This window comes from Eufriesea mexicana, unplaced genomic scaffold (genome assembly GCF_001483705.2).
Source record: "Eufriesea mexicana isolate 0111107269 unplaced genomic scaffold, ASM148370v2 scaffold13767, whole genome shotgun sequence".
Taxonomy (NCBI): domain Eukaryota; kingdom Metazoa; phylum Arthropoda; class Insecta; order Hymenoptera; family Apidae; genus Eufriesea; species Eufriesea mexicana.
The window spans coordinates 162648-188496 of NW_016921263.1; the positions used below are offsets into that span (position 1 = coordinate 162648).

The following is a 25849-nucleotide window of genomic DNA, read 5'->3' on the forward strand; positions in this document are numbered from 1 at the left end:
GAAACAAAATGCACTTATTATATTTAAAACTAAATTTGGAGTCGATATGGTTGACCAAATGCCGTGAAAATATAGCGTCAAATCCAAATGCAGTAGATGTACAGATGGCCTGTACAACTATTTTTTAACATCTTGCATTTCGCTGGAATTAATGCATGGATACTGCATGGATCAGAAAACAACTGGGTTGAAAATATCAAGGCAACATTTTCTGTTGCAATTAACAGATGAGCTCATGGCAGAATACCACAACTTTCAGGAAGAGGAAAAGGAAAATCAACAAGAATCAATCAGCTCCATTGTGCAATCCAACCAGCAAAATTGTGCAATTTGTAAAAGATTTGTCTGTGGGAAATGCACGAAGCAGACACCAATCACCTGTAAAAAAAAATGTATTTAACCGATTATTTTGTTTACAGAAATAAAAATATGTGTTTGATTATTTTATTAGAAATGAGAAATTACGTGGAAAATTATTTCCTTTAATAAATTAGAAATTTCTTTCAGAAAATCAACGTTTATTTGATAAGAGGTGAAATGACCCCTCGTGGTAAGAATAGCTAGGTGCAAAATACCGGTACGTTTAGTGTTAATGGCTGGACCAACGATCTAAGAGGACCTATTCTCTATTGTAACGTGTTTCCGTACCCATAATTATGTTCTTTCTGCGGACAACATAGAAAAGATGTTTCTTCAGGTAATAGTACATCCTGAAAATCGTAAGTATTTACGTATCTCATGACGAAGAGAACCTGATGAAACGATCAAGACGTATCAATTGAATACGCTTCCATTTGGATTAACATGCTCGCCGTTCCTGGCAGTACGAAGTTTACAACAATTAGCCGAAGATGAGATAGACAATTATCCAAAGGCAGCGGCAATACTTTTAAGGGATTTTTATATTGACAATTTACAAACAGAAACATTTACAAAGTGCGGAAACCCTAGAAGAATCTTGCGAAATTCGGGATGAACTTATTAAGCTCTTGAGAAAGGGAAGTTTTCATTTGCGGCAGTGGTGCTCGAACAACAAACATCTCCTGGATGCTCTTCCTGAGAATGTAACCAATCGCCGATTATATCAAGATGGAAGCGCAGTTATAAAGGCTTTACGGATTCATTGGAACTGCGAGGAAGACACCATTATTTATACACGGAGTGTATAATCCAACAACGGAGTCACAATTATTTATTATTAGGATTGCTCAAAATCCCGAATGGCTCCCCTTGAAACTATCACCATACCCAGACTGGAACTATGCGCAACGGTTTTATTGGTCAACCTGTGCAAAACCGTAAAAAGGATTCTCAAACTTGAATTCGATAAAATAGTTTTTTGGTCCGATTCGACAATAGTTCTTCGCTGTATTAAATCGGCAGCTTAGACATTAAAGACATTTGTCGCAGACCGTGTTGCCGAAATACAGTACATCAGCAAAAGATTGGAAGCACGTATCATCGTTAGATAATCCCGCAGATGCCTTATCAAGAGGTCAACTGGTACCGCACTTCGTAGCCAATGAAGTATGGTTTAATGGACCGACTTGGCTGAACAAAGACGAGTCTCATTTGCCGAAAACGAAGTTCAGAACTCTGTCTGAGATTCCGGAACAACGAAAGCAAACTGTACTCGATACAACAAACGGCCGCAATAATCTTTTAATAAGATACTCATCGCTGATTAAACTTAAACGCGCAATTGCGTATTGTCTACGCTTCAAAAATAATTGTCAAGGGGGCAGAAGAAATATGAAAACGCTTCAACCTTCTGAGATAAGGGTGGCAACGATGTGCATACATAAGATGCTGCAGAACCAAGTTTTTTTCCAGGGAAATCTATAGTTTGCAGCATATGAAGGAACTGCTGCCTGACTCCAAGCTGGAATCGTTAAACCCATTTCTGGATAAGGCGGGGATTCTAGGGGTTGGCGAGAGAATGAAGAACGCAAACATACCATACGCGCAAAGATATCCCGTTCTTTTACCCAGATCGCACCCAATAACTGACTTGATTATCGGATACGAGCATCTTAAAAACTATCGTGCTGGGGAGCAGGGCACCTTGTATGCAGTCATAGAGAACTGTTGGCCAATAGACGGACGTAATCAGACACGCCGTGTTATTCGCAGATGTATCATTTGTACGCGGATGACACTGTCAGAATATAAGTACAAAATGGGTGCGCTCCCCGCGGATAGAGTCACTGAAACTCGCCCCTTTACCAATGTAGGGTTAGATTACTGTGGATCAATGTATATTAGAGAGAAGCGTCACAGGAATCAAAGAAAAATTAAAACATACGTCGCCATTTTTATATGCGTAACCACCAAGGCTGTCTACATAGAGTTGGTAAGTGATCTTACCACAAAGACTTTTATTGCAGCGCTTAAAAGATTTATTGCAAGAAAAGGTAAGTGTCGTACTATCCGACAACTGCAACAATGCCACTAATTTCAAGGGAGCCAGGTACGAATATATTGAGATTATAAACCTATTAAAATCATCTAATTATAGAGAAAGAACAGCCCACCTTCTAGCAGATGAATGACACCCGATATCTCCAAGATCACCGCATTTTGGCGGATTATGGGAAGCTGCTGTCAGATCCTTCAAGCACCATATGAAAAAAGTAGTAGGGGAAACCCTATTTACGTACGAGAATCTGAATGCTTATGTAATTGAGACAGAAGCCATATTGAATTCTCGTCCTCTAACTCCAATATCAACAGATCTCAACGACACTTTTTAATTGGAGACTCCTTGTGAAGTTTGCCCGAAATTGACTTAACAACATCATCTAATCAGTTATCATCCTGGCAACACATACAGAAACTCAAGCAGCACTTTTGGGCTAGGTGGTATAAGGAATACTTAAATCAGCGGATAGTACGGCATAAGTGGCACATATCAGGAACCAAAATTGAAAAGGACACCATTGTGATATTAAAGGAGAATAATCAACCACCACTGCATTAGTCATTAGGATGTGTCATAGAGCTCCACCAAGGGGGCGACGGAGTTGTCCGAGTAGTAACGGTTAAAAACCGCTACCGGCTTATACAAGAGGTGTGTGAAGAAGCTAGCCCCTTTACCCGGAAGAAGAACCACCTGATAAACTTTAATAAATATACCCTTTTTTGTGTTCTTCACTGTATAATTTCCACTTACAATATGTAACTAATATCTAAATTTTTGAACAGTGATACCGTTCAAAGGGGGGAAGAACATGTTCCGTCCCGGAGAGCGTTTTCATAGCATAACTCTTACTTTAATTTCCGATAATTCTAAAGACTTATTTTGTATTACGACTGTTACGCCGAGGGTTAAACGTGTCTCGCCGCCCTCTCAACAGATTAAGTCATATATCTAAATGCAAAAGTTCAGAAAATTTACAAGTACCACACCCGACAGATTGGACCCACGTGCGACAGACCCACCAACGCGACGGACGGACACCACTTGTAAATCACGTCACTGACCATCGAAAATCGGCTCCTTGACAGTTCCCTACTTCTCAGCCAAAGGTCCTTCCGTCACACCCTCTGTCCAATCAAAAATCTTTACTTTTCCACCACTAATATTTATCTTAACCAATCAGAACCAAACTGAAGAAAACACCGGACAGGACATGACGAGACACAAGACAGACTAAAATTGGGAAGTCAATTGGTCTTCGACACCAATCACTGAAACATCGTACATATACTTATAAACGCGTGTTCGAAACGGTACTCCGATAAACGTCTCTACTATAACTATTGTATACTTTTACTGTAAATAAACACTCTATTTTAACATCACACTCGGAATCCTTAATATTACAAAACTAATCACGTAATATTAATTTGCCGCGTGATAACGTTCTTGGAGATCGAAGAGATTCGATACATAGGACGCTACACAAATAATATTGGTTTTCAGTATAAATGAAAATCGTTTTTTATGTCAATTTTCTCGTGCACGGTATAACACATTTTTACACTTGAGTTTTAACCGACACAAGGATACTAAAGAAGAAATAACATATTCGTTTGAAAACGATTGAAACGAATCAAAGAATTGATTTATACAAGAAAAAATAGTTGCATTTAAGAAAGATGCAAATGCATTAATACATAAGAATGCACAAAAGTGATTCAGAAATATAGAACATGCAATACTGTTCACTTCTGCACTCTAACATTTTTTCTATCCCCAAATTTAGTTTTAAAGGTTTTAGAAACACTTCCATCCAGTTGCGTGAAACAGTCCCTATATACACCAGACTAGTGGCGATCTTTTATAGACACAACGCATTCACAATATACACGTACATTCAAAATTCAATGTAGTTGTACCAACAATTTTTTCAAATATTTCGGAAACTAAAACCAAACGACAATTACTATACAAATAAAAATTGTTCAAAAATTCGTCCGCTATAATAAATTCAAAATCATCGAAATCGATCCACACATTCTATAGTTTTTCCAAGTTTTATACCTTTTGTAAAAAAATAGTAAAAACACCTTAGTTTTTTAATTTCCTTCGGACTATGTTTCTTATTTATACCAAAATATAGCATTTTTTGACAAATTTTTGTGTCAAACTTATCAATGGTCTCAACTATTACCTTTAATATATACTTAAAACTTATATTACATTTTAAAGGTGAAAATTTATCGAATAATAATGATCATAATGAATTTACCTCAAATGTCATAAAAGCTTTATAAAATTCTTCGGCCCTACACTGAAATTTCTGCTGTTGCTTAATTGTCGTCGTTGAAATCTTACAGCCTAATTCCTTTTTATTATTTGATGATAATATAGTAGAGCTCATTTGCATCTGTAACAATTAATTATAGATTAATTAACTGTATAATTTGAAAAACATAATATCTAACTAAAAAAAATGGATTAAAATATTTAAAAATTCTCGAATTACATTCAATATAACAAGTATGACACAACACAAATCATTTTTCCATACTTACTTTTGCATTGAATCCGGAAGTGATATTTGAAATATTTTCTTTTACGCTATCTTTCTTAGGTAAAATCATTCCAACTGTAAATTCTAATAAAAAGTAAAAAATTGTATTAGTGAGAATAAAAGAAAATACAAAAGTTATGTAATAATAATACATAATTCAAAGTAATCATCAAAATGGCAATTTAATAAAAGTACAGCTGTATTTAAATAATTATTATAAATGCTTACAATTTGTAAATAGAATTAACAAATTTTATATTTTTAATAAACTAAGTATTTTTATTAATTCAGAAAATATATTACACCAAGCATTTAATAACCATTTACGCAACTAATATAATTATACAAATTTTACATTTCTGTATAAATATATAGCTCTCTATATAATTTGACATGATGCAAGAGTTTCATATAACATTTATCAATGGATAATGAAGAAATACATTCTTTTTTTTTCTTATAGTTTACATTGAACGAACTTAAATTTTTATAATATCAAAGGAAATGTATATCATGTATAAACTATTAAAGGATATTATTCATAGTTTTAATTTACCTTCTTTTAAGGAAGAAACATATTTTTTCAATTTATCTCTAATAAATTCCTTTCCTTTTGTATGTAGGAAATGTTTTACTGCTTCACCTTCATCTGTGCTATCTTCCAAAGTAATTTCAATCTGTTGAAAAGAATGTTTTTTTTTTTTTTGTTACACTGAACATCTTTAGAAATATTTTATTAAAAATGAAATTTAAATAATATCAAAATATATTTTATAAATTTATTACATTAATATTAAGTTATAACAAGTACAAACTTTTTTTTTTATTACTTAATTAGTTAAGTGTCATGTGGAAAACTATAAAATATTGTTGGAAAATAATACAAGTATATAAGTAATATGCAACATATATCAGCTGTTTATTATGCAAATGAAACACACATTGACAATACAATATATATGTTAATGATACAAATAGGTCAAGAAGGAATCCAAAAACAGAGAAAAAGGAAAAGAGCAACACAAGTTATGTTTAATAAACATTACATAGCTTACAATAAGTAAGCATTAAAAATATCTACTAATAAAGAAACACAACTTAACTTAAACCACATATGCTAATATTTCATGGTAATATCTAAGCAAGAAATTAAAAAATAAAATATCACTCCTTGATACTCAATTAATTAAGCTTTCCTTTTTGTAGAAATAAAAATATACTTTTTGCTATAGTTAATCTGTATTACAATTAGTATCTATGAGATGATATTTGGGAATCTAAAGTTATATATAACTATATTCTATGGATGTATTTTAAATACTTACGTCTACTTCAGAAATATTGTTTTCCTCAGAGAGGTTTGGAATGTTTATTTTACCCTCAATCTTCTTATCAGATTTTTTATTGGACATCCATTTCAAAACAATATTCCATTCGTAAAAGAAAATTAATTTACCTTTTCGATTATTTGCCATTGCCTCACCTTCACATTTCTCTACTTCTGCTACTGTACAAGAAACTAAAAATAATAATTTCATTACATAATATATACAGTATGATTTTTTAAAAATGTGTAATTCTTAAGGTATTCATCAAGTGAATAAAAAAGGTTTGAATAAACATGGGCCAAGAAATTGATATTTTCAAAGTTATAAACAATTATGCATAGAAATACTACATTATAGATGCTCGCCTTCTAATTTCATATATGCTTAACATCTTCAAATCAGAAAATTTAAAATGTTATTTTCAAATCCATGTATGTATGTATTATGAGATTTTTTATTCATTTGGCAAATACCATCGAAGACATCTAAAATCTGAAAGTTTTTTTTTATTACCCTGCATGTTTAATATTAAATGTATATAACTATTTAATAATTTTATTTTATTTTATTACTTTCATTCTCGGCATTTTTAATTTATTACTATTACTATTTATTATACTATATATTATATTAAAAATGATAATTATACACAAATATATATATACACAAGAGATAGATGAAATGTTAATATAACTATAGACTTGAAATTTTAATTCCTTTAATAGTTTTCTATAGTTATATATTTCATTTTGTTCACTTAATTTTTTTTTAAACTTAGAAACATTTATAAATTCAATTAGGATTAAATGTATTTATTAATAATATTGCTATTATATATTTTTATTATTACTTAATCAGCAAAGAAGAAAGATACGAACCATCATCTCCTTCCATTTTCATATTGGTAAATAGTTCCTTTATTTTCTCTTGGGACCAAGAACAAGCATTTTTCTCCGTCCTTAAAAAATATTATTATAAGTCTTATTTGATAAATATTATTAACTGTAATAATATATTCCACATAATTTTTGTTTTACAAAGTAAAGAATAAATTAATGTAGTTTCCAAGTTTGGACACATTTATTGAAATTATAATACAAAAATATGATATATATTTCTATATAATTGAAATTATATATGTTTATATGTAAATATCAAATTGTGATTAATTCAGCAAGAAACTGAGCAAATTATAAAATGTAGTCAAATATGACATAAATAAATCAAATAAAAATTTCTCCTGATATTTTTATATTAAAAATCGTTTATATACATATATTATAGAATTCTATTACAGAACTTTATGACTAATAAAATATTAAGATGTGCATAGTCATATTTTTCTATCTACACAAATAAATAATAAAAGTATTATTTCCAAAAGCACATACTATAAGTTTAAAAAATAGAAATTTTAAATATACTTTAAGACTAGAATTATTTATAACCTTCAAGCAGATAATATTCAAATAAAAATTCTAAATTTATTTACTGAAACCTCTGCTATAATGAAAATTAACCAATAATGTTCACTAATTCACTAACCTCACTAAAATTATAATAACTATAATCCAGAGAACCTACAACACCAGAAGCTTTTCCCAGGAAACTAATGAATATAAATGCTTTTCCATAGTTCTGGAATATTGTCTATTAATAAACATGAATCAAACAAATGAATCAAAAACAGATATTAAGCCAATATCGCACACATATTCAAAGACATTTTGTTCACTATAATTTTTCGTTAATTTTTAATATTAAATATCATTAATAGATTATGAATTTTTATGCAACTACATATTTTTGTTATTGTTTATATTTTGCGTATAAAGCTAATGACTGAATATGTTACATGTTTTCTACATATTTTACATATTTGTCTTTTTTTATCTTTGTAACAATTCATATATCATGATATTTCTATGTTACATGGCATAACTTACATATGATTGTTTTATAATAAAGTTGCTTAGTATAATTTGAATTCACAATCAGTAATACAGCATCCCATCTCTCACTTATAATAAGAAATATAAATAGAAAACAATAATACTGTATATCGATCGGCTATATATAAATTTTAAATGGTACATCTATAGAACAGCCAGAAAATATGCCAGCACAATGCGCAAACAACTTGAAATATGTACCAGTCACATCTTATGACATAAAAAGATTATTTCCCATTTATAAGTTAATTTTTTCTCACAACCTCCATAGTAGAAAACCTTCAGAAAATGATTGTTATATATTGTAACGCAAATTATGATATATGAAACAATAATAAAATCACTAAACCTTGAAAAATATATGAATATATCTTGCAAAATGTTAACATATTTGCAAATTTTCTGTGTATTCCTTACATATTATTTATTAATTTCCTGCATATTTTTTTACATATTGTTTTCATATTTCTTGCACATTTGGAAATGTTTTAGCGGAATAAAAATCTGCAGTCCAGTCATTATGTAAGATTCATATATCAATAAAATAATATTCTGCATGTTATACTACAATTATAAATAATGCAATGACCATCATCAATTTTGACACTTTAACCTACAAAAATGCATTATCCGTATTTCTATTATTAAACGTAACGGAATTAAAATTAATTTCAATTTCAAAAGTATTTTTTACTTGGAAGTTATGTAGAGATCTCTTAATTGATTTATAGATCGATGCTGCATTTCTTTCAATGCTGTTAAAAATATCACATTTTTAAAATATGACTTTGGTAACAAAAAATTGGAATAATCCAAATTCTTTATTAAATAATATAATACTGGAAATTATAAAATTCAATACATCATTCAAATAAGAGTTACAAAGAAAAAAATATAACAAAAAATTAATTTCTTATTGAAATAATTAATCAAGAATATGAAAAACTTTTTATAAAATGCAAAGAAATATTTTCATATACAGTTCATATTTTAAAAATGTAAGTAATATTTTTAAAAAAGAAGTTAAAAACAAGTTTAAAAGAATAAAAGATTATATTTGGAAAATTAAAAGATATACTATTGGGTTAGCAAGAAAGTAATTTTGGTTTGCATCAGTAAATAATGTTATGCTTGTTTAGTTATTCTTTTGTCAATGTTAGAATTTTTTTCTTTTGAGATGTAGTAGTTGATACCTTTACGTTGCTATTTCGTGAAATTCCGTGTAATTTCTTTTATAACTGTCAGTTCACGGTCAGTATTAACATGGAGTGCAAAAATAAGCATTTTCGACACATTTTACTTTTTTATTTTCATAAAGGCAAAAATGTGGCTGAGACTCACAAAGAGACATGAGAAGTTTATGGTGTTGATTGTTTAACAGAACGCACGTGTCAGAATTAGTTTAAAAAATTTCGTTCCGAAGATTTTTCACTGAAAGATACCCACAACGTTCTGGTCGACCTTCTGAGATTTACGCACTTGGTTAAGTTTTTTGCAGATAAGGACCAGAAATTCTATGAGCACGGGATCATGAAGTTACCAGAAAGATGGCAAAAGGTCATTGAATAGAATGGAAGATATTTGACCGATTAAAGTTCATTTACTGTATAGAAAAAATTGAGTTTTATTTCACACTAAAAAACCGAAAGTACTTTCTTGCCAACCCAATACATTGAACTTCAATGTACAACAGTAAAATTATTTTAATTATAAGTAATTTTTATATTACATGAAACATTTAATTTATTATATTAGTGCATAAATAAGCTTATTTACTATATATGGAGAAATTAAAATATATGATCATATTTTTCTATACTATATTTTTTTCTTATTATATGAAACAAAGAAGCTAATCATTTGATGTGTCATAATTCCTTTTTATATTTTTAAAATGATGTAATCTAGATAAAAATAACATTTACCTAAATCATTTTCCTTATATTCTGTATAGTTAACTCTTATATTAAAGAATTATGACAAACAATCAATTTCTTTGGAAGAAACTTAAAAAAAAAAATATGAAATAATTAGTCCCATTAGTATTCACTTATACCTTATTTAATTGAAAATAAAAATAATAATCAAAGTTAATATGCAGTGGGTGTTTTGAGAAAGCAATTTGGTACACTTTATTAGATTTATCCTAGATGATTCTAAAACAAAATGGACTGAAATAGTTATATATATATATTTTATCATACCAATGCCAGTTATTTACATTAGTAGCATCAGGCCTTTCTTCAACAATCCATCTTGGATCTCCTTCGCCCCACTTAGCCATGGCTTAGAAATGAAAAATTCACAATATGGTAGCGTTCAAATATATCAACTGAACTAAATATTTATCTCTAAAACATAAAATGATATCAGTAGTTATCAGCAACACATTTTTATAAAAATTGAAATATTATTACAAATGTAATAATTTTGTTAAAAATTTTAACAAAATAGGAACTTAAACAAATTTAAATTCAGACAAATCACTAAAAATACTCAGGTTCTGAATGTAGCAGGAAAGTTTCCTCAATATAAAAAATATTATAATATTAAGTTATATTTGGGGGGATTAATAAAATTAAAAAATTTAACTATTTTTGGGGTTTAATATGTACTTCCTAACAAATTGTATATTTTAACATATATAACTAAATTCTATAGATTATAATAATCGATTTATGATACTATTTTCAATCATAGTGAAAAATGACACAAAAGAAATGTACAGTTTTAGAAATAAACGATTTAGATTTAAAAACTGACAACTAGTACTACAAAACCTAAATTTCATTATTTGTTCAACTATTTTAATTAAATAAATTATAAATCGAAATTAAAGTCTACTATGAACATTTATATGTAATGAAATAACGAAACGTTAATAGACGAAGTTAACTAAATTTCGATTTTTTTCGCTTTTTAAAATGTAATTATTCAATTTTTGATTATCTTCAAATTGCCAATAAAGTAACATAATTAGAATTAAATTAAAGTGTAGTTACATGAAAAACAACGAAACCGTAAAACAATCGACTTCTACTTGCATAAAAATCGGAGCAATGTAAATATATACGAAGCATAACCTACAATTTATATTCGTTCAACAAACGTTTCCTATAAAGGAAAATATTTTATGTTTTACACAATACTAGTTGTTTCACTTACCAATATTCTCAGAAACTGTTACGACTAGAAAAAGAATTTGTCAATCACTTTCTATTTATTTACAATTCGATTTAATTATAACTTATTTGAATTATTTAATTATAACTTAATACATCGTTTTATAATAAGATAACTATTTCTAGAAAAATCGAAACACGTTAAATGTCAAAAATTTTTTGAACAAATAAATAACGTGAAACTGCAAACGTCCACGCGAAACTCGAAATTTCTAAGGAAACATGTTATAATGGTGGGGATATAGAATCCTTCTAGAAATTTCGTAAACGTATAACAGTAAAATTATTCTAGAGAGGAAACTAAATTTAAAAACATATAGTTACTAGACAACTCCTAGATAAATGATTGAATGATAAAATGATATAATTTATTACTACCTAAAATCTATAAAATGTCAAATAAAAAATTGCAAAGTTCTTCTAGATAGAAAAGGATATTAATTGATTCCGGAAAAGAATGTTTTAAAATTATACAATAAATAAAAAATACTTTAGGTAAAAGAAACGAAAAAAATAAAACCTTTCGTAGTAAAATCGAATTAATTTAAAACAAATAATGAAAGTCTAAATAATATTTGTTTACATATAATTGGAAAAATTTAACTATTTTTGGGGTTTAATATGTACTTCCTAACAAATTGTATATTTTAACATATATAACTAAATTCTATAGATTATAATAATCGATTTATGATACTATTTTCAATCATAGTGAAAAATGACACAAAAGAAATGTACAGTTTTAGAAATAAACGATTTAGATTTAAAAACTGACAACTAGTACTACAAAACCTAAATTTCATTATTTGTTCAACTATTTTAATTAAATAAATTATAAATCGAAATTAAAGTCTACTATGAACATTTATATGTAATGAAATAACGAAACGTTAATAGACGAAGTTAACTAAATTTCGATTTTTTTCGCTTTTTAAAATGTAATTATTCAATTTTTGATTATCTTCAAATTGCCAATAAAGTAACATAATTAGAATTAAATTAAAGTGTAGTTACATGAAAAACAACGAAACCGTAAAACAATCGACTTCTACTTGCATAAAAATCGGAGCAATGTAAATATATACGAAGCATAACCTACAATTTATATTCGTTCAACAAACGTTTCCTATAAAGGAAAATATTTTATGTTTTACACAATACTAGTTGTTTCACTTACCAATATTCTCAGAAACTGTTACGACTAGAAAAAGAATTTGTCAATCACTTTCTATTTATTTACAATTCGATTTAATTATAACTTATTTGAATTATTTAATTATAACTTAATACATCGTTTTATAATAAGATAACTATTTCTAGAAAAATCGAAACACGTTAAATGTCAAAAATTTTTTGAACAAATAAATAACGTGAAACTGCAAACGTCCACGCGAAACTCGAAATTTCTAAGGAAACATGTTATAATGGTGGGGATATAGAATCCTTCTAGAAATTTCGTAAACGTATAACAGTAAAATTATTCTAGAGAGGAAACTAAATTTAAAAACATATAGTTACTAGACAACTCCTAGATAAATGATTGAATGATAAAATGATATAATTTATTACTACCTAAAATCTATAAAATGTCAAATAAAAAATTGCAAAGTTCTTCTAGATAGAAAAGGATATTAATTGATTCCGGAAAAGAATGTTTTAAAATTATACAATAAATAAAAAATACTTTAGGTAAAAGAAACGAAAAAAATAAAACCTTTCGTAGTAAAATCGAATTAATTTAAAACAAATAATGAAAGTCTAAATAATATTTGTTTACATATAATTGGAAATTCTATGACTTAAATATTGATTGTGTTTGTAATTGATTTTATTTTCAAAATACATAATTTTTAAATAATATTAAAAAATAATTTTTAATATATGTACATATAATGGTTATACAATACATGTAATGATTAGTTTGAAATGCACGTGGTGTCTTATATAATAATTTGGAACATCAAACATTTATAGTATGTTCACTTACATTAAATTTATTTTAACCAATTAACTGCGAAGGTGGGTTTTCAAAATTCTACTCTCTGTGAGGGGTTAAAATCAAGCACTGATGTAATACACTTCAACGCGCCAGAATAGAGATTTTGATTAACGGGTATTGATAGATTTTGCAGTTAACTGGTTCAAAGAACGTTGGAACTAAGTTAAAATCCATAATATAGTGTCAACAAAAATATGGGTTATAACTTCGTATGTAGTGTATAAGTGCTTATCTATAATTTCGTATTTACACATAATAATTATTTAAGTTTGTATAAAAAGGAATATTATCTGTTATAATATGCAGTTATTTGTTAGTTCCTTCTTATAATATTTTTCGTTCACCATATTTTTCATTTTGCTTGTTTAATTCAATGGCTAGAAAGGTAAAAATGTTTCATATTCTTTTCGGTTAAAAATTTTATATAAATATATCAAATTTCAAAATAGAATAATGTTTTTACTTTAGTACATAATGTTTACATTTTTTATATTTTAAGAAATATGTAATTGTTTTCATAAATTTATTAACATTCTTTATGCAGATCAGAAATATGCCCACAATATAGGGAAAAGACTACATCGAATAAAATTCATAGACTATATTTGAATTTTACTCGTTGCAAGATAAGATTGATAGACTAAATTTGCTGATTATGTTGAAAGAGAAGGATATTAAAAATTATATAGAAGAAACTGAGAGAATAGAGAAAGAACACGAGTTAAAAAGAGAAGTATGAAAATTAGACAGTAAAATAAGTGGGAAAAGTAGCAACTATTTATGCTCCCAAAGAATAAATTAAATACTTCCAAAAACAAAATTTAAGGATAGAAGAGAGAAGAGGAGAAGTCGAACAGTTGCAAAAAGAGATTGAAAATTACAAAAAAGTATGTGATAATTTATAGCATTTTATATCTAAATATGTAAATATAGTTTGATAAATATATTTTTTGTTTAAGCATAGAAATATTACTTGAAGCTCCTACAGAAGATGTGGATAAAATGATTTGAAGAACATATAATCTAAATACAATTATTACATACATATGTCATGAGAAGGTAATTAAATTATATAATTCTGTGTATTTTTCTTGCATAGTATATAGATACCATATTTACTGTTATATATTATTCATAGAAAATTTGAAGATATAATAATTTATGAAAGCGGAAAGATGTTCATATGCAATAAAGTTGAAAAGTTAGAAAAAGAGATGCCTTTAATGCAAAAAACGGTTAAATTTAATTAAAAAATAGTGAATATATCAAATATTAACTTCAACGATGACACAAAATAAAATGAAATTGAAAAAATTGTTAATAACATAGAAACTAGGAAAGTAGATATAGATCAAAAAGAAGAGAAGCAATCTGCCATAACAATAATTACAATAACTTATTATTTTTGTAATATGGTAATATTTGAATTATACATATTTAAATTATTTTTAGTATTTGTTCTAAATGATTAATAATTTATTTTTAGGAAAATGAAACAAGTTTTCCATATTTTCCAGTAAAATCAAGAGGAGTATCTTATTTAAAGCAACATGTAACTCAAGTAAACATAATACAATGAAATGAAGTTCTTCGATTCTTAGAAAAAAATCAAGAATTAAACAAGCATGCTGAATAAATGTAAGAAAACACATCGCAACTTTAAAAATGATAACCTTCATTTCTTTTTACGTATACAGATTCTTTATTTAGAAAAATATGGAAGCTGATACAATTGCATTTGATGGTTTTGAAAGACATTCAGAACTTGAACAATACCCTAGTTCTTTTAATACTACAGTAAAAAATATAATTTTTTTGTTTTATACTCTTTATACTCTTTATATTTGAAGAATGTATATAAATAATGTTTATATGTAAATATCAAACTGTGATTAATTCAGCAAGGAACAGAGAAATTGTAAAATGAATTCAAATGTGATATAAGTAAATTAAGAAGAAGAAGATTCTCCTGATATTTTTGTAGTATAAATTTTTTATGTATATTATAAAATTTGATGATGAGTAAAATATTAAGATGTATATTGTTTAGGAATTAATTTAGAGTTAGATTAAAGATTAAAGACCAGGATGGTGATAAAATAGTTTAAATAGCAGAATAGTTAATGTAAAGAGAAAGAAAGTTGTTTTTGATAAAGTAAATTTAATTGCGCATAAAAACAAACGGTTTGGTAATTCTGTAAAATACCTCGGACAAAATACTAATTTAACTACTACAGTAATTCTTATTGCCATTTGGTACACTTCGGCACGTTTGCACCAATTTGATCGATTTTGATACGTTGAAGATTCATGACGTACTGATTACCGTTTTGAGAATTACGATATGAATGAACAGAGTCGCCAACTGTCAAAGACAGCTGAAACAGTCGGCCCTTGCTTAACATGTACATAATTATGTACATGTAATTTTAAGTCCATATACAAGGAACTATACAAGGGCTCGCTTACACACGCGCACACGCGCACACACACACACATCACAGGAGACTTAGTATCATGGTAGATCTGGTTAGAGTAGTTGTTAAAGTTCTGATGGTAGCAACTCTGCATAGTTCATTCTCACTTAGATGCAGTTTGACTACTTTGGCTAATGCTAACCCACTTGATTGTCTCTTCTTAATGAGAAGAACGATGGAATCTTCCACGATGTTGTAGTCTTTCTGATGCCACTTGTGCATCTCTTGAAGTCTCGAAGGATATTATTGCAATCACCTTGCCCAGAAATATTCGAGCATCTTCCTGTTTGGTTGATATCTGAAAAGTCTGAAAGTATTGAGCCGAGTTGAAGGTGATTGTGGAATAGAATTTAAAGCAGAAATAGTTAGAAAGTACCTTGATGTTAATACTTGAATGTTTTCAGGGTCTTCAGAAAAAGGATAGAGCAGTCGAGAGTTTAACATAGTCACAATCTGTGCTAATAGAGTGTAGAATTTTTGAAACGTGATTAGTGAATCATCTCCAATGATTCTCCTGAGATGGAATTTGGCTAATTTAACAGTATGCCTCACTTGCCACCGAAGTGTGGAACACCAGGAGGGTTAAAAATCCCATAACTCACAAGGAGAGTGCAAAGCTTTCAGGTCAGTGATTTGGTTGAAACTTTGCGTATTGATAGATCTGATTCCCCTATTTATGAATACATACCATTATATGGGCAGGAACTCAACAGTTTTTTAGATATTCGTAATTAAAAATTGATTACATAAATAAGTCAAGTATTAATCACGTTAGTCACCAAGGCAAATAGCGACGTGAAGGTAGCGTTTTGGAATTGTACCCTGTTGATTAGGGTTTGATTCCTCGTGAGGACGAAATATTTTTTCGACTTTTTTATTTAAATTAATTCGATTTTATGCATGTCAAATATTAAACAAAAATTACTTTATTTCGTAGAAGACTTTAACTGTATGAAATATACAAAGTAATATACAAAAAAAATACAAAAAGTACAAAAATATACAAAATATAAAAATATAAAATGTAAGAGATATGAAAGTACAGGATATATAAACATACATGTATCTTCTGTAGATACCCCACTCCCAATATTCCGTCTCCAAGGTTGGCTAACAAGGAGAGTGCAAGTTCTTCGAGTCACCGATTTGGTTAAAACTTTGTAGCTTTGTAGATCTCGTTATGCAGTTGAAGAAAATATACCATTATAGCAACTACTCAGTAGTTTTTTAGATATTTATGATTGAAGTTTTATTACTTGCGTAACTGCAGATGTATTCCATTAGTTTTAAAGTAGCGTTGTGGTCCAGTGGCGACGTCCGAAAATTCCTACGCTGCAGGTCGGGGTTCTATTTTCCGTCCATAGTTTGGTACCTTTTTTTCAATCTATTTTTTATTTTGTATTCATTTTTCGCCTACGAATAAAATTTCTTAATAAAAGAAATTTATCGATCGTTTTATTTATTAGTGGTTCCCTCCTTTCCCTTTTTGTTCTGATCAATTGTTTCCGTTAGCCAATTTTTTGTTTCATTTCCTGAAGCTTTGAGCATCTCTTGTAGAAAGCGGGGTGGCCAAAGCTTTTGTAATTAACGCAAAAGGGTTTGTCAACTGTCCTGTCTGTTTACGCGCACTCTCCTGGATTATGCTGGAGATTACATTTTACGCATCTGTATTCTGCAATAGATTGCATTTCAGCGCGATGTGGCCTATCCTTTGGCACCTTTTGCACTGGATTCCATCTTTCCTTAATATCTTTTCCCAATGATTCAGGGAATGGAGTATTACTTTAATTTGTTTTAAGTTATCTATTTTGCTGTCGGGAGGCAGATGAACTATATGAATTGGGGACTTTCTTCCCTTTTGGATTGATATCTGCATTTCAAAATTTCTAACCGCTTGAAATCGGATGTCAGGAATATTTTTCGAGCAGAGCTCGTTCAAAACGATTTCGAGCTCGAATTCGCTGTCTAGGTACTTCAGATGCATCGATATATTTCTCGTACCTTTAGACGAATAGGCGAAGAAATTTACATTTTGTTTTAACCACTTGCGCTATAAAGACGTGTCACGCACGTCGAGATGCTTTTGTTCCAAAGCCGCCAGCGACGTGTATACCACGTTGATAGGCATTTGTCGCAGAAACAAAAACGACGTGTCCGTCACGTCGGCTTGCTGACGCGGTGCGGCGTGAATGTAACGCCTTACCGCATGTTATATTGTAGAGCGCGGCACGGCAACCGAAAGTTAAATTGTAGTGCAAGTGGTTAAAGACTATGAGACAAATAAGACCACACTGTATGATATGGCGAATATGAGAATTGAAAACTTATTTATGCTGTATGGAGAAATACAAGGTAACGAGAAAAAAGAAATATAAATAGATGGAAAAAAGGAAATTGAAACGTATGGTCGAGAAGAGAATAGGACAACACAGAGACACTGGGAGGATTCGTTGTTTCAGCTGCGGATTGGGGAGTCATCCAAGTGCAGAGTACCTTAAGAAGCCCCTCCCAAGGGGCCGAATTCCAAATGCGTTGCCTAATTTCTTTAAAATTACTCGAAACCATAAAAAGGTATTTCCTACAAATATAAAATGTATAATATGAAATTGTAAATAATTCATGACCAATTATATTCTCATTGAACCTCACGCGTTTGGTGGTTATTGCATCTCGTACTTTGGTGCACCACAACCTGTAGCTTTTTGTGCAGCTACTGTAACCGACCATGATACATTCTGTAGAGAAATCATGGGTAAATGTTATAAAGTATTTACTTCTTCCGATGGACTGTACTGGCATGGATTCGCATATATCTGAATGTATTAATTCGCATATCTAGCTGGACTATGTTCCCTTGAACTTCTTGCATAGTATCTTTAACATTTTAACAACGTAGCATGATTCTGTATCAAACTGTGACTTTCGCTTCATCGAAGTCTCTTACTTTGCCTGAATCAGTTATCTTGACAATCCATGTTCAGATTCAATGCATGTGACTCTTTGGATTTGTGCATCTTCACACCTATTTCAACTTGGATCATGTATAGATCATCCTTTCGATAAGCCTCACCTTAGCCTCCTCTTTCGGGTAATACAAATCTTGATTATTGCCTTTCTTTTATTGACGTCCTAAAAGGACTGAAAGAGAGCGACTCGTGACATTGATCGAGGCCGTTGAGACCTCCGACCAACTGGAGGATCTGGCTGTACAAATGGCCAGGTTTTTCTGCGATTTCGTTGCTGGAACGCGAGGGTGACGAGTCCGGATGTGAAGGCTGTCAGCCACAACCGGTTGCGAGGAGTGTACGAGCGTGTTTCAGTCGCAATGGGACCAGCGCCTGAGTGACTGTCCTTCCGACCGTGCAGAAGCGGTGCGTGCACAGCGACTTTATACCATGCGGACCGCAAGCGTGTATTGCGTGAGGTTGTTCGAGGACCGCACTTTCAGACCGTTTGCGCTGTGCGGGATCCCTATAGGAACACTTCGACTATCGCACCCCAATAAGCTCTAAAAATATCTTACAGTACTATTTGCATATGTTATCATATTCTTCATTTTATCACGCTCTTTGTGTCTATGGTGGCCCGTAACAAAAGATTGGTCTATATTATAAATTGGTTATTCTCCCCGTAAACGAAATATGTAATATTAAGGAACTCTTCGATTCTCGAGTCGTTCAGTCGCTTATAAGAATTTTAACAGAAACGATATATTTTCCTTGATTAATAAAGAACAAGTCAAGAATACAATATGCGTTGTCAATCTTTGGTTTTTTGTTCCTATTTTACGTCGCATCGACATCGAGGTTATTAGCGACGATTTAGTGTTGGAACTTCATATTTGTTGGTACATTTTTATTTCTTTAAGAAAGTTTAATGTAGGTCTTACGTGTTCTTCCGACGTTAGGGCTGTGTCGGGCTTAATACCGTGTTTTCGTCTGATTGATTCGGTTTCTTTACAGTCGTATAAGATGGGCTCGGTTGTTAGTAGCGTAGGTTGGTTCTGGCATAGGTTACAGTTTGGAGAGTCAGATTTCATGAAGAGGTATTCGTGTGTAATTTTGGTGTATACACATCTTACAATTAGTCGAGCTAATATTGTTTTTCCTTTTCTGTTAATGTTATGATGCAGCATTTGCTGGTGAAATTGTTGAATTATATTGTGTATTTCATTTCTTTTTGTAGTTGTTAATCTGTCCATATATTGTTCCATTCTTTTTTTATGGTTTTTTTTTTAAATGGTTGATGCGGTCTAGGTATGGTATTGGGGTAAATGGTTCAGTTAGTAGAAGTGAGGAGGCTTCTTTTGTTGCGGTATCGGCTCTTTCGTTGTCTGCGATAGCTTGGTGCGAAGGGGTCCAGATAATGTTTATATCAACGTTGTTATTATTGTATATTTTTTGTGTAGGTCTCTAGTGTGTTCCTTATTATTTTATAGTTTTTGCTATTTGTGAATAATAAGACTTTGATCACATTCATGGAATCCTAGAAGATGGCTAGATTGTGTATGTTGTTAGTGTGGGCATAACTCAGGACTTCAGCTATGGCGTACGCCTCGGCAGTAAAAATTGAAGCTTGTTTGGGGAGGCTTTTTTTAGTCGTATGTTCACTTGAGGTGATTACATACCTTGTCCTTGTATCTGTTTTGGAAGCTTCTGTATATACAGTGACTCACGAAAATATTCGGATACCAGGGTATGTCTGAATTAATCAGATCGTGTTGTGGGGATGTGTAGCTTTTAAGTTGGTATGAATGAGAGGTGATGCGTGGTGACGAGCGAATGTGGATGGATGGTAAAACTGGAAAACAAAAGAAGCGCGAAGAACAAGTGAGTGTGTGTCCGACCGAACGATGGGTGAATGTTCCTTTTCCGCGTGAGAATGTGCGATGAATAATAATCTAAAACTGTTGTGTTGTGAGAATCTTTGTAAAAATTAATATTATTAATAAGTAGTTTAATAAGTGGCATCCTCAAGTTTTCATTATCCACCACACGTATCGCAGATGATAATAAATGGATCGTGTTCAATACTTCTTCTAGTGAGAAGACATTTATTCAATTATATGTAGACATATGTTTTATGTAATAAATTTGTATGAATTTATTATAATAAATTATAAATAAAATGATACCCTATTTTCACGTCACAAAAATATTCGGACACATTGTGCGTTTACGATATTTCTCTTCCCGAGCAGTTAATGTTTTTGCAAGTTACCGATGAATGTTTACAAACATAGCTTTAGCCGACGATGTTACCACAGTATCCTTCAGTATTGAGCTTGAAATACGGTGAAATGGATCGTAAAGGAAAGAATACATCGTTCGATTTACGTCAATTAATCATTTTTCATCGTGGGAAAGGAAAGTCTTACCGCGACATTGGTTCTTTACTTAACGTCAGTAAAAGTACGGTCGCTGACATTGTTAGGAGGTTTGAGGATGAAGATCGTATCGACTTTATTCCTCAAACTGGTCGACCAGCCGCTCTAACTGCGAGAGAAAAAAGAGGAATGGTTGGAAACATTAAAGCAAATCTTCGATTAAGTGCTCCGAAATTGGCGGCAGAACATTACGAAGAGACAGGAACACAAGTTCATCTCGAAAGAATTCGGAGAATTCTTAGGCAACACGGGTACAACGGTCGTGTCTGTAGAAAAAAGCCTTTTATTAATGAGGCCAACAAGGAAAAGCGTGTATTCTTCGCACGAGAGTTTATTTCAAAGGAGGAATCATGGTGGGACAACGTTACATTTGCCGATGAAAGCAAATTTAACATCCACAATTAAGATGGAAAAAGAATGGTGTGGCGGAAAGCGAATAAAGAGTTCCACCATTAAAACACGAGAGGTACCGTATAACAGCGGTGGCGGCAGCGTGATGGTTCGGGGCTGTATTTCGTCGAAAGGAGTTGGCAATTTAGTTTTTATTGACACCATCATGGACAAAAACTGTTACTTGCAGCTACTGAAAAGTAATTTATTAAATAGTGCAAAAAAAATGAAAATTTGCAACAATTTTAAGTTTTACCAGGATAACGAGCCCAAACATAAAGCACGCATTGTACAAGAATTCTTGCTTTATCGTTGCTCGAAAGTTTTTCATCCTCCACCACAATCGTCGGATCTCAATCCGATTGAAAATTTATGAGATAACTTAGATCGCGGAATATGAAAAACACCAATTAACTCAAAAGGAGAATTAGAACAAAGATTGCTGGAAGAGTGGACTGCTATCGGTACGAACTATTTGGAAAAAATCATTTATAATATGCCCAACAGATTGAGGTGCGTATTGAAACAAAAAGGCTATGCGATAAAATATTAGAAAATGCGTTTATGTAAATAAATTGGTGTTACATAATGTTATATATGCCAATTGTCGTATATATGTGTATATATGTAAATCGAACGATGTATTCTTTCCTTTACGATCCATTTCACCGTATTTCAAGCTCAATACTGAAGGATACTGTGGTAACATCGTCGGCTAAAGCTATGTTTGTAAACATTCATCGGTAACTTGCAAAAACATTAACTGCTCGGGAAGAGAAATATCGTAAACGCACAATGTGTCCGAAACAAATATTTTTGTGACATAAAAATGGGGCATCATTATGTTTATAATTTATTATAATAAATCCATACAAATTTATTACATAAAACATATGTCTATGTTTACTTGAATAAAGGTCTTCTCACTAGAAAAAATAGTGAACACAAGCCATTTATTAGTATCTGCGATACGATCTGATTAATTCAGACATACCGTGGTGTCTGAATGGTAGTGATCTACGGTGATGGTAGTGATGGGCATATTTGGTATTGAGTAGTTTTAGAAATTTGTTTTTGTGTACTATTTTGTCTATTCGATATTTCGGAAAGTCAGCTAGTTCTATGATGGTTGGTGGATTTCTGATTGCCTATGGAGCGATTGTTTGCTTGTTTGCGTTCGATTATAGGGCTTATTTCAACTATGGGAGGTTTCAGAATTTTCTGGATTCCAATGTAGAGTGGTGCTGGTAGTTTGGGTTTCCTGTTGTATAATTTGTGAATATATAATTAAACATACGGTTGTTTCGAGAAGAGAATATTTTTAGCGCGTATTTTAGACTTAGGTATTTTCTTCTCTGTTGTAGAACCATTTCTTTAACTTCAAATAGGATACTACTAGTGGGGCAGGTTCGATAAACACCCGTAACGATTTTCAATGCAGTTTGTATTCAGTCTATTTTTTTTAATAGGTAGGGTTTGGCAGAACTGTATGTGGTTGAGCCATAATCAATTTTCGACCGTATATTATTGACCTGTAGGTATTTAATAGGAATTCTTGGTCTGGTCCTCAGTTGTTGTTTCCAAGCATTTTCATGATGTTCAATCTTTTCATGCGGGTTTCCTTTAAGAGTTTTATATGGTAGGACAAAGTTAATTTAGTGTCAAAGGTGAGTCCTAGGACTTTAATGGTGTCAACGAATTTCAGTTCGGTTTTTTCTATGAAAAGTTTTGGGTGGATTGGATGGTTCCTTCTTCTCGAGAATATGATGCATTGAGTTTTTCTTGGTAAGAATGTTAACCTTGTCTTGTTAGACCACTCTTCTAAATGTGTGATCGTCTCTTGGAGGTGTTCAGTAATGGCGAATAAGGTTTCTTCTGTTACATGTTAGGGTGAGGTGATCGGCAAAGAGATGGGCTTCTACAGGTGTTTTGAGGTTGTTTGTGATGTTGCTGATATCAAGAATAGCGTAACACTCATGACTGATCCTTGTGGTAATCCGTTTTAAATTTTGGTTGGTGTGGATAGAGGTTGATTATGAAGGCTAGCATATTACCATTAATATTTAGGTTGAGGAGAGTTTTAATAATTATTGGTTTCCATATCATGTTCTAGGCTTTTTCGATGTCTAAGCATACTGCAATGAGGTGTTCTCCTTTTTGAAAGGAGTCGCAGATACGGGATTCATTATTGGTTAACACGTCTATGGTTGAGCGGTATTCTCGAAATCCATATTGGATTGGGTTTAGTATGTTGTTCGTTTCTAAGATCCAATGGAGTCTTCTAAGAACCAACAGAGTCTTTTACTAACTATTTTCTCTATTAATTTGCGTATGATATTGGCTAGAGAGATTGGGTGATAGCTTTCTGGTTTTCGTTTGTCTTTGTTAAGTTTGGGTATGGGTATAGTAATAATACATACAGTCTATCGCTAATCATTTGGGAAGGCTTTGCAGGTCCAAATACAGTTATATGTCTTGAGGAGGTACGTTATTCTAGGTGGTGGTAAGAGTTTTAACAATGTATTGGGAATGTGGTCAGGTCCGGGTGCAAAGTTTTTGGTTGTTGAAAAATTGTCGTGGGTTAATTCGTTCATAGAAATCGGAGAATTAAGTATGGTGTTGAAGTTGTTCGAATCCAGGGTGCTTAGTGTGTTTTTCTAGGTAGTCTTCTTCGGAGGGTTTGTTGCTGAAGAAAGATGGTTTGTAGTTTGTTGCGACGGCAATAATACACGGGAGACGTGCCTTACCGTCCTTCTGGATGATTAAGAAATTATAAATCAAGAAAAGGACTATGGACAGCAGTACTTGGGACCAGACCCAACAGGTGGGACGCACGTGCGACTGACCCGCCAAAACGCCAAACAGACATACACATAAATCTTAAAACTAAACAATACCAAGGGAAAACTTCCCTCACAGTTTCCCTCTCCTAAACCAAAGTCCTTCCGAAACTTCTTGTCCAATCAAAAACTCTATTTTTGACGACACATCAGACGGTTTTTAGAAGTCAAAGACGACACTTCAGACGGTTTTCGGTAGTCAGACAGAACACATCAAGACGGTAGTTGGGAGACAAAACGAAAAGTCAGAAACGAAAACGAGAAGACGGAAAGCATGAAACGTAAAACGATACAAGACGGAGACGACGCAACACACACACACACACACACACACATCATACAACTCATCAAATCGTGTAAAATGTACATACAAATTCAAACTGTGCCTTATTACACACCCTAAATGCTCAGTATCCCGTAAGGATTCGGCATACTGAGAAGAATACAGAAAACAGAAATTACAAGGCTTGATTGATTCGAACTTCTCTGCCAGGATGTTCCCAATATCTTCAGGGAGTTTTGCGATTTTGTTTTCGTAGGTTTCGAGTGAATGGATTTTGTTATATGCGTATTTGCCGCTTATTTGTTTAATTTTTTCCAAATGTCTTTGGTAGGTGTTTGTGAGGTAAGTGAGGATGTATATTTTACTCTTAGTCCTTTAAATTCGATTAAGTTTCTAGTGGTGGGGTGTTTTCTTGCTCGATTAAATGCGTGGTGGCTTTCTTGTAGGGCCATTTGGCATTCTGTGTTCCACAAGGGGACAGTTTTTTTGTGGATTCTTGTGGTTGTGGTGGTCCCGAAGGCTCCGTCTGCTGCAGATTTGATAATATTTATAAATTCTTCAGATACTTTGTTTATCTTGTTTGGGTTTATTTTACCGTAATTTTTTCTACCGAGTGTGTTATAATGGATTGGTACAACACGGCCAGTTGGTCTTTTAAATGTTCCATTTTGGTTGTGGGGGCGGTATTGGAAGAGGAGCGGCTTTGCCATACGAAATTCTAATGGGGAAGTGGTCGCTGTCGTGCAGATTATCCACGACATTCCAATCTGTGAAAATTTTTTTGAAATTTGTTTCTTGCAAACATATAACATCGGGGTTGTATTGGTTTAATATGAGTTGTAGCTGTTCGGTGTAGGAGTAATATCCGTTTATGTTCCATTGAATTATTGTTTCCATCGTTTGTTGTCTTTGTGTTGATGTTTTTGTTTAGTTAATATCTGAGTCGATTTCTGATGACCAGTTTTTACTCGTGTCACCCTCTGTGTCCGCAGTGAGCTTTTTCTGTAGTCTATGTACCCTGTTTTTGATGCTC

At 31.6% G+C, this 25849-nt stretch overlaps 1 protein-coding gene and 2 long non-coding RNA genes across 5 annotated transcripts in view; 2 read left to right on the forward strand and 1 right to left on the reverse strand.

The window, feature by feature from the left end:
• Window positions 1-12628, reverse strand: part of LOC108553825 (activator of 90 kDa heat shock protein ATPase homolog 1) — a 63403-nt gene extending 50775 nt beyond the window's left edge. The window contains exons 1-7 of one of the 3 annotated variants that reach the window (XM_017908867.1): window positions 12619-12628; window positions 10464-10545; window positions 7186-7265; window positions 6305-6498; window positions 5536-5656; window positions 4981-5063; window positions 4695-4832 (exon numbers count right to left, since the gene is read on the reverse strand). In XM_017908867.1, coding sequence (XP_017764356.1) covers window positions 4695-4832; window positions 4981-5063; window positions 5536-5656; window positions 6305-6498; window positions 7186-7265; window positions 10464-10543 — 696 coding nt within the window. In that variant the 5' untranslated portion in view covers window positions 10544-10545; window positions 12619-12628. Of the gene's footprint in view, window positions 1-4694; window positions 4833-4980; window positions 5064-5535; window positions 5657-6304; window positions 6499-7185; window positions 7266-10463; window positions 10611-11424; window positions 11559-12618 lie in introns of those variants that run through there. The other 2 variants (XM_017908866.1, XM_017908865.1) reach the window with 2 other exon arrangements.
• An 825-nt stretch (window positions 12629-13453) lies between these two features.
• Window positions 13454-14613, forward strand: LOC108553824 (uncharacterized). The gene is made up of 4 exons (XR_001890663.1): window positions 13454-13649; window positions 13985-14327; window positions 14405-14499; window positions 14579-14613. It is a non-coding gene; the product is annotated as an uncharacterized LOC108553824 (long non-coding RNA).
• Window positions 14614-14981: 368 nt separating this feature from the next.
• Window positions 14982-16617, forward strand: LOC108553823 (uncharacterized). The gene is made up of 3 exons (XR_001890662.1): window positions 14982-15078; window positions 16029-16249; window positions 16322-16617. It is a non-coding gene; the product is annotated as an uncharacterized LOC108553823 (long non-coding RNA).
• Window positions 16618-25849: the final 9232 nt, after the last annotated feature.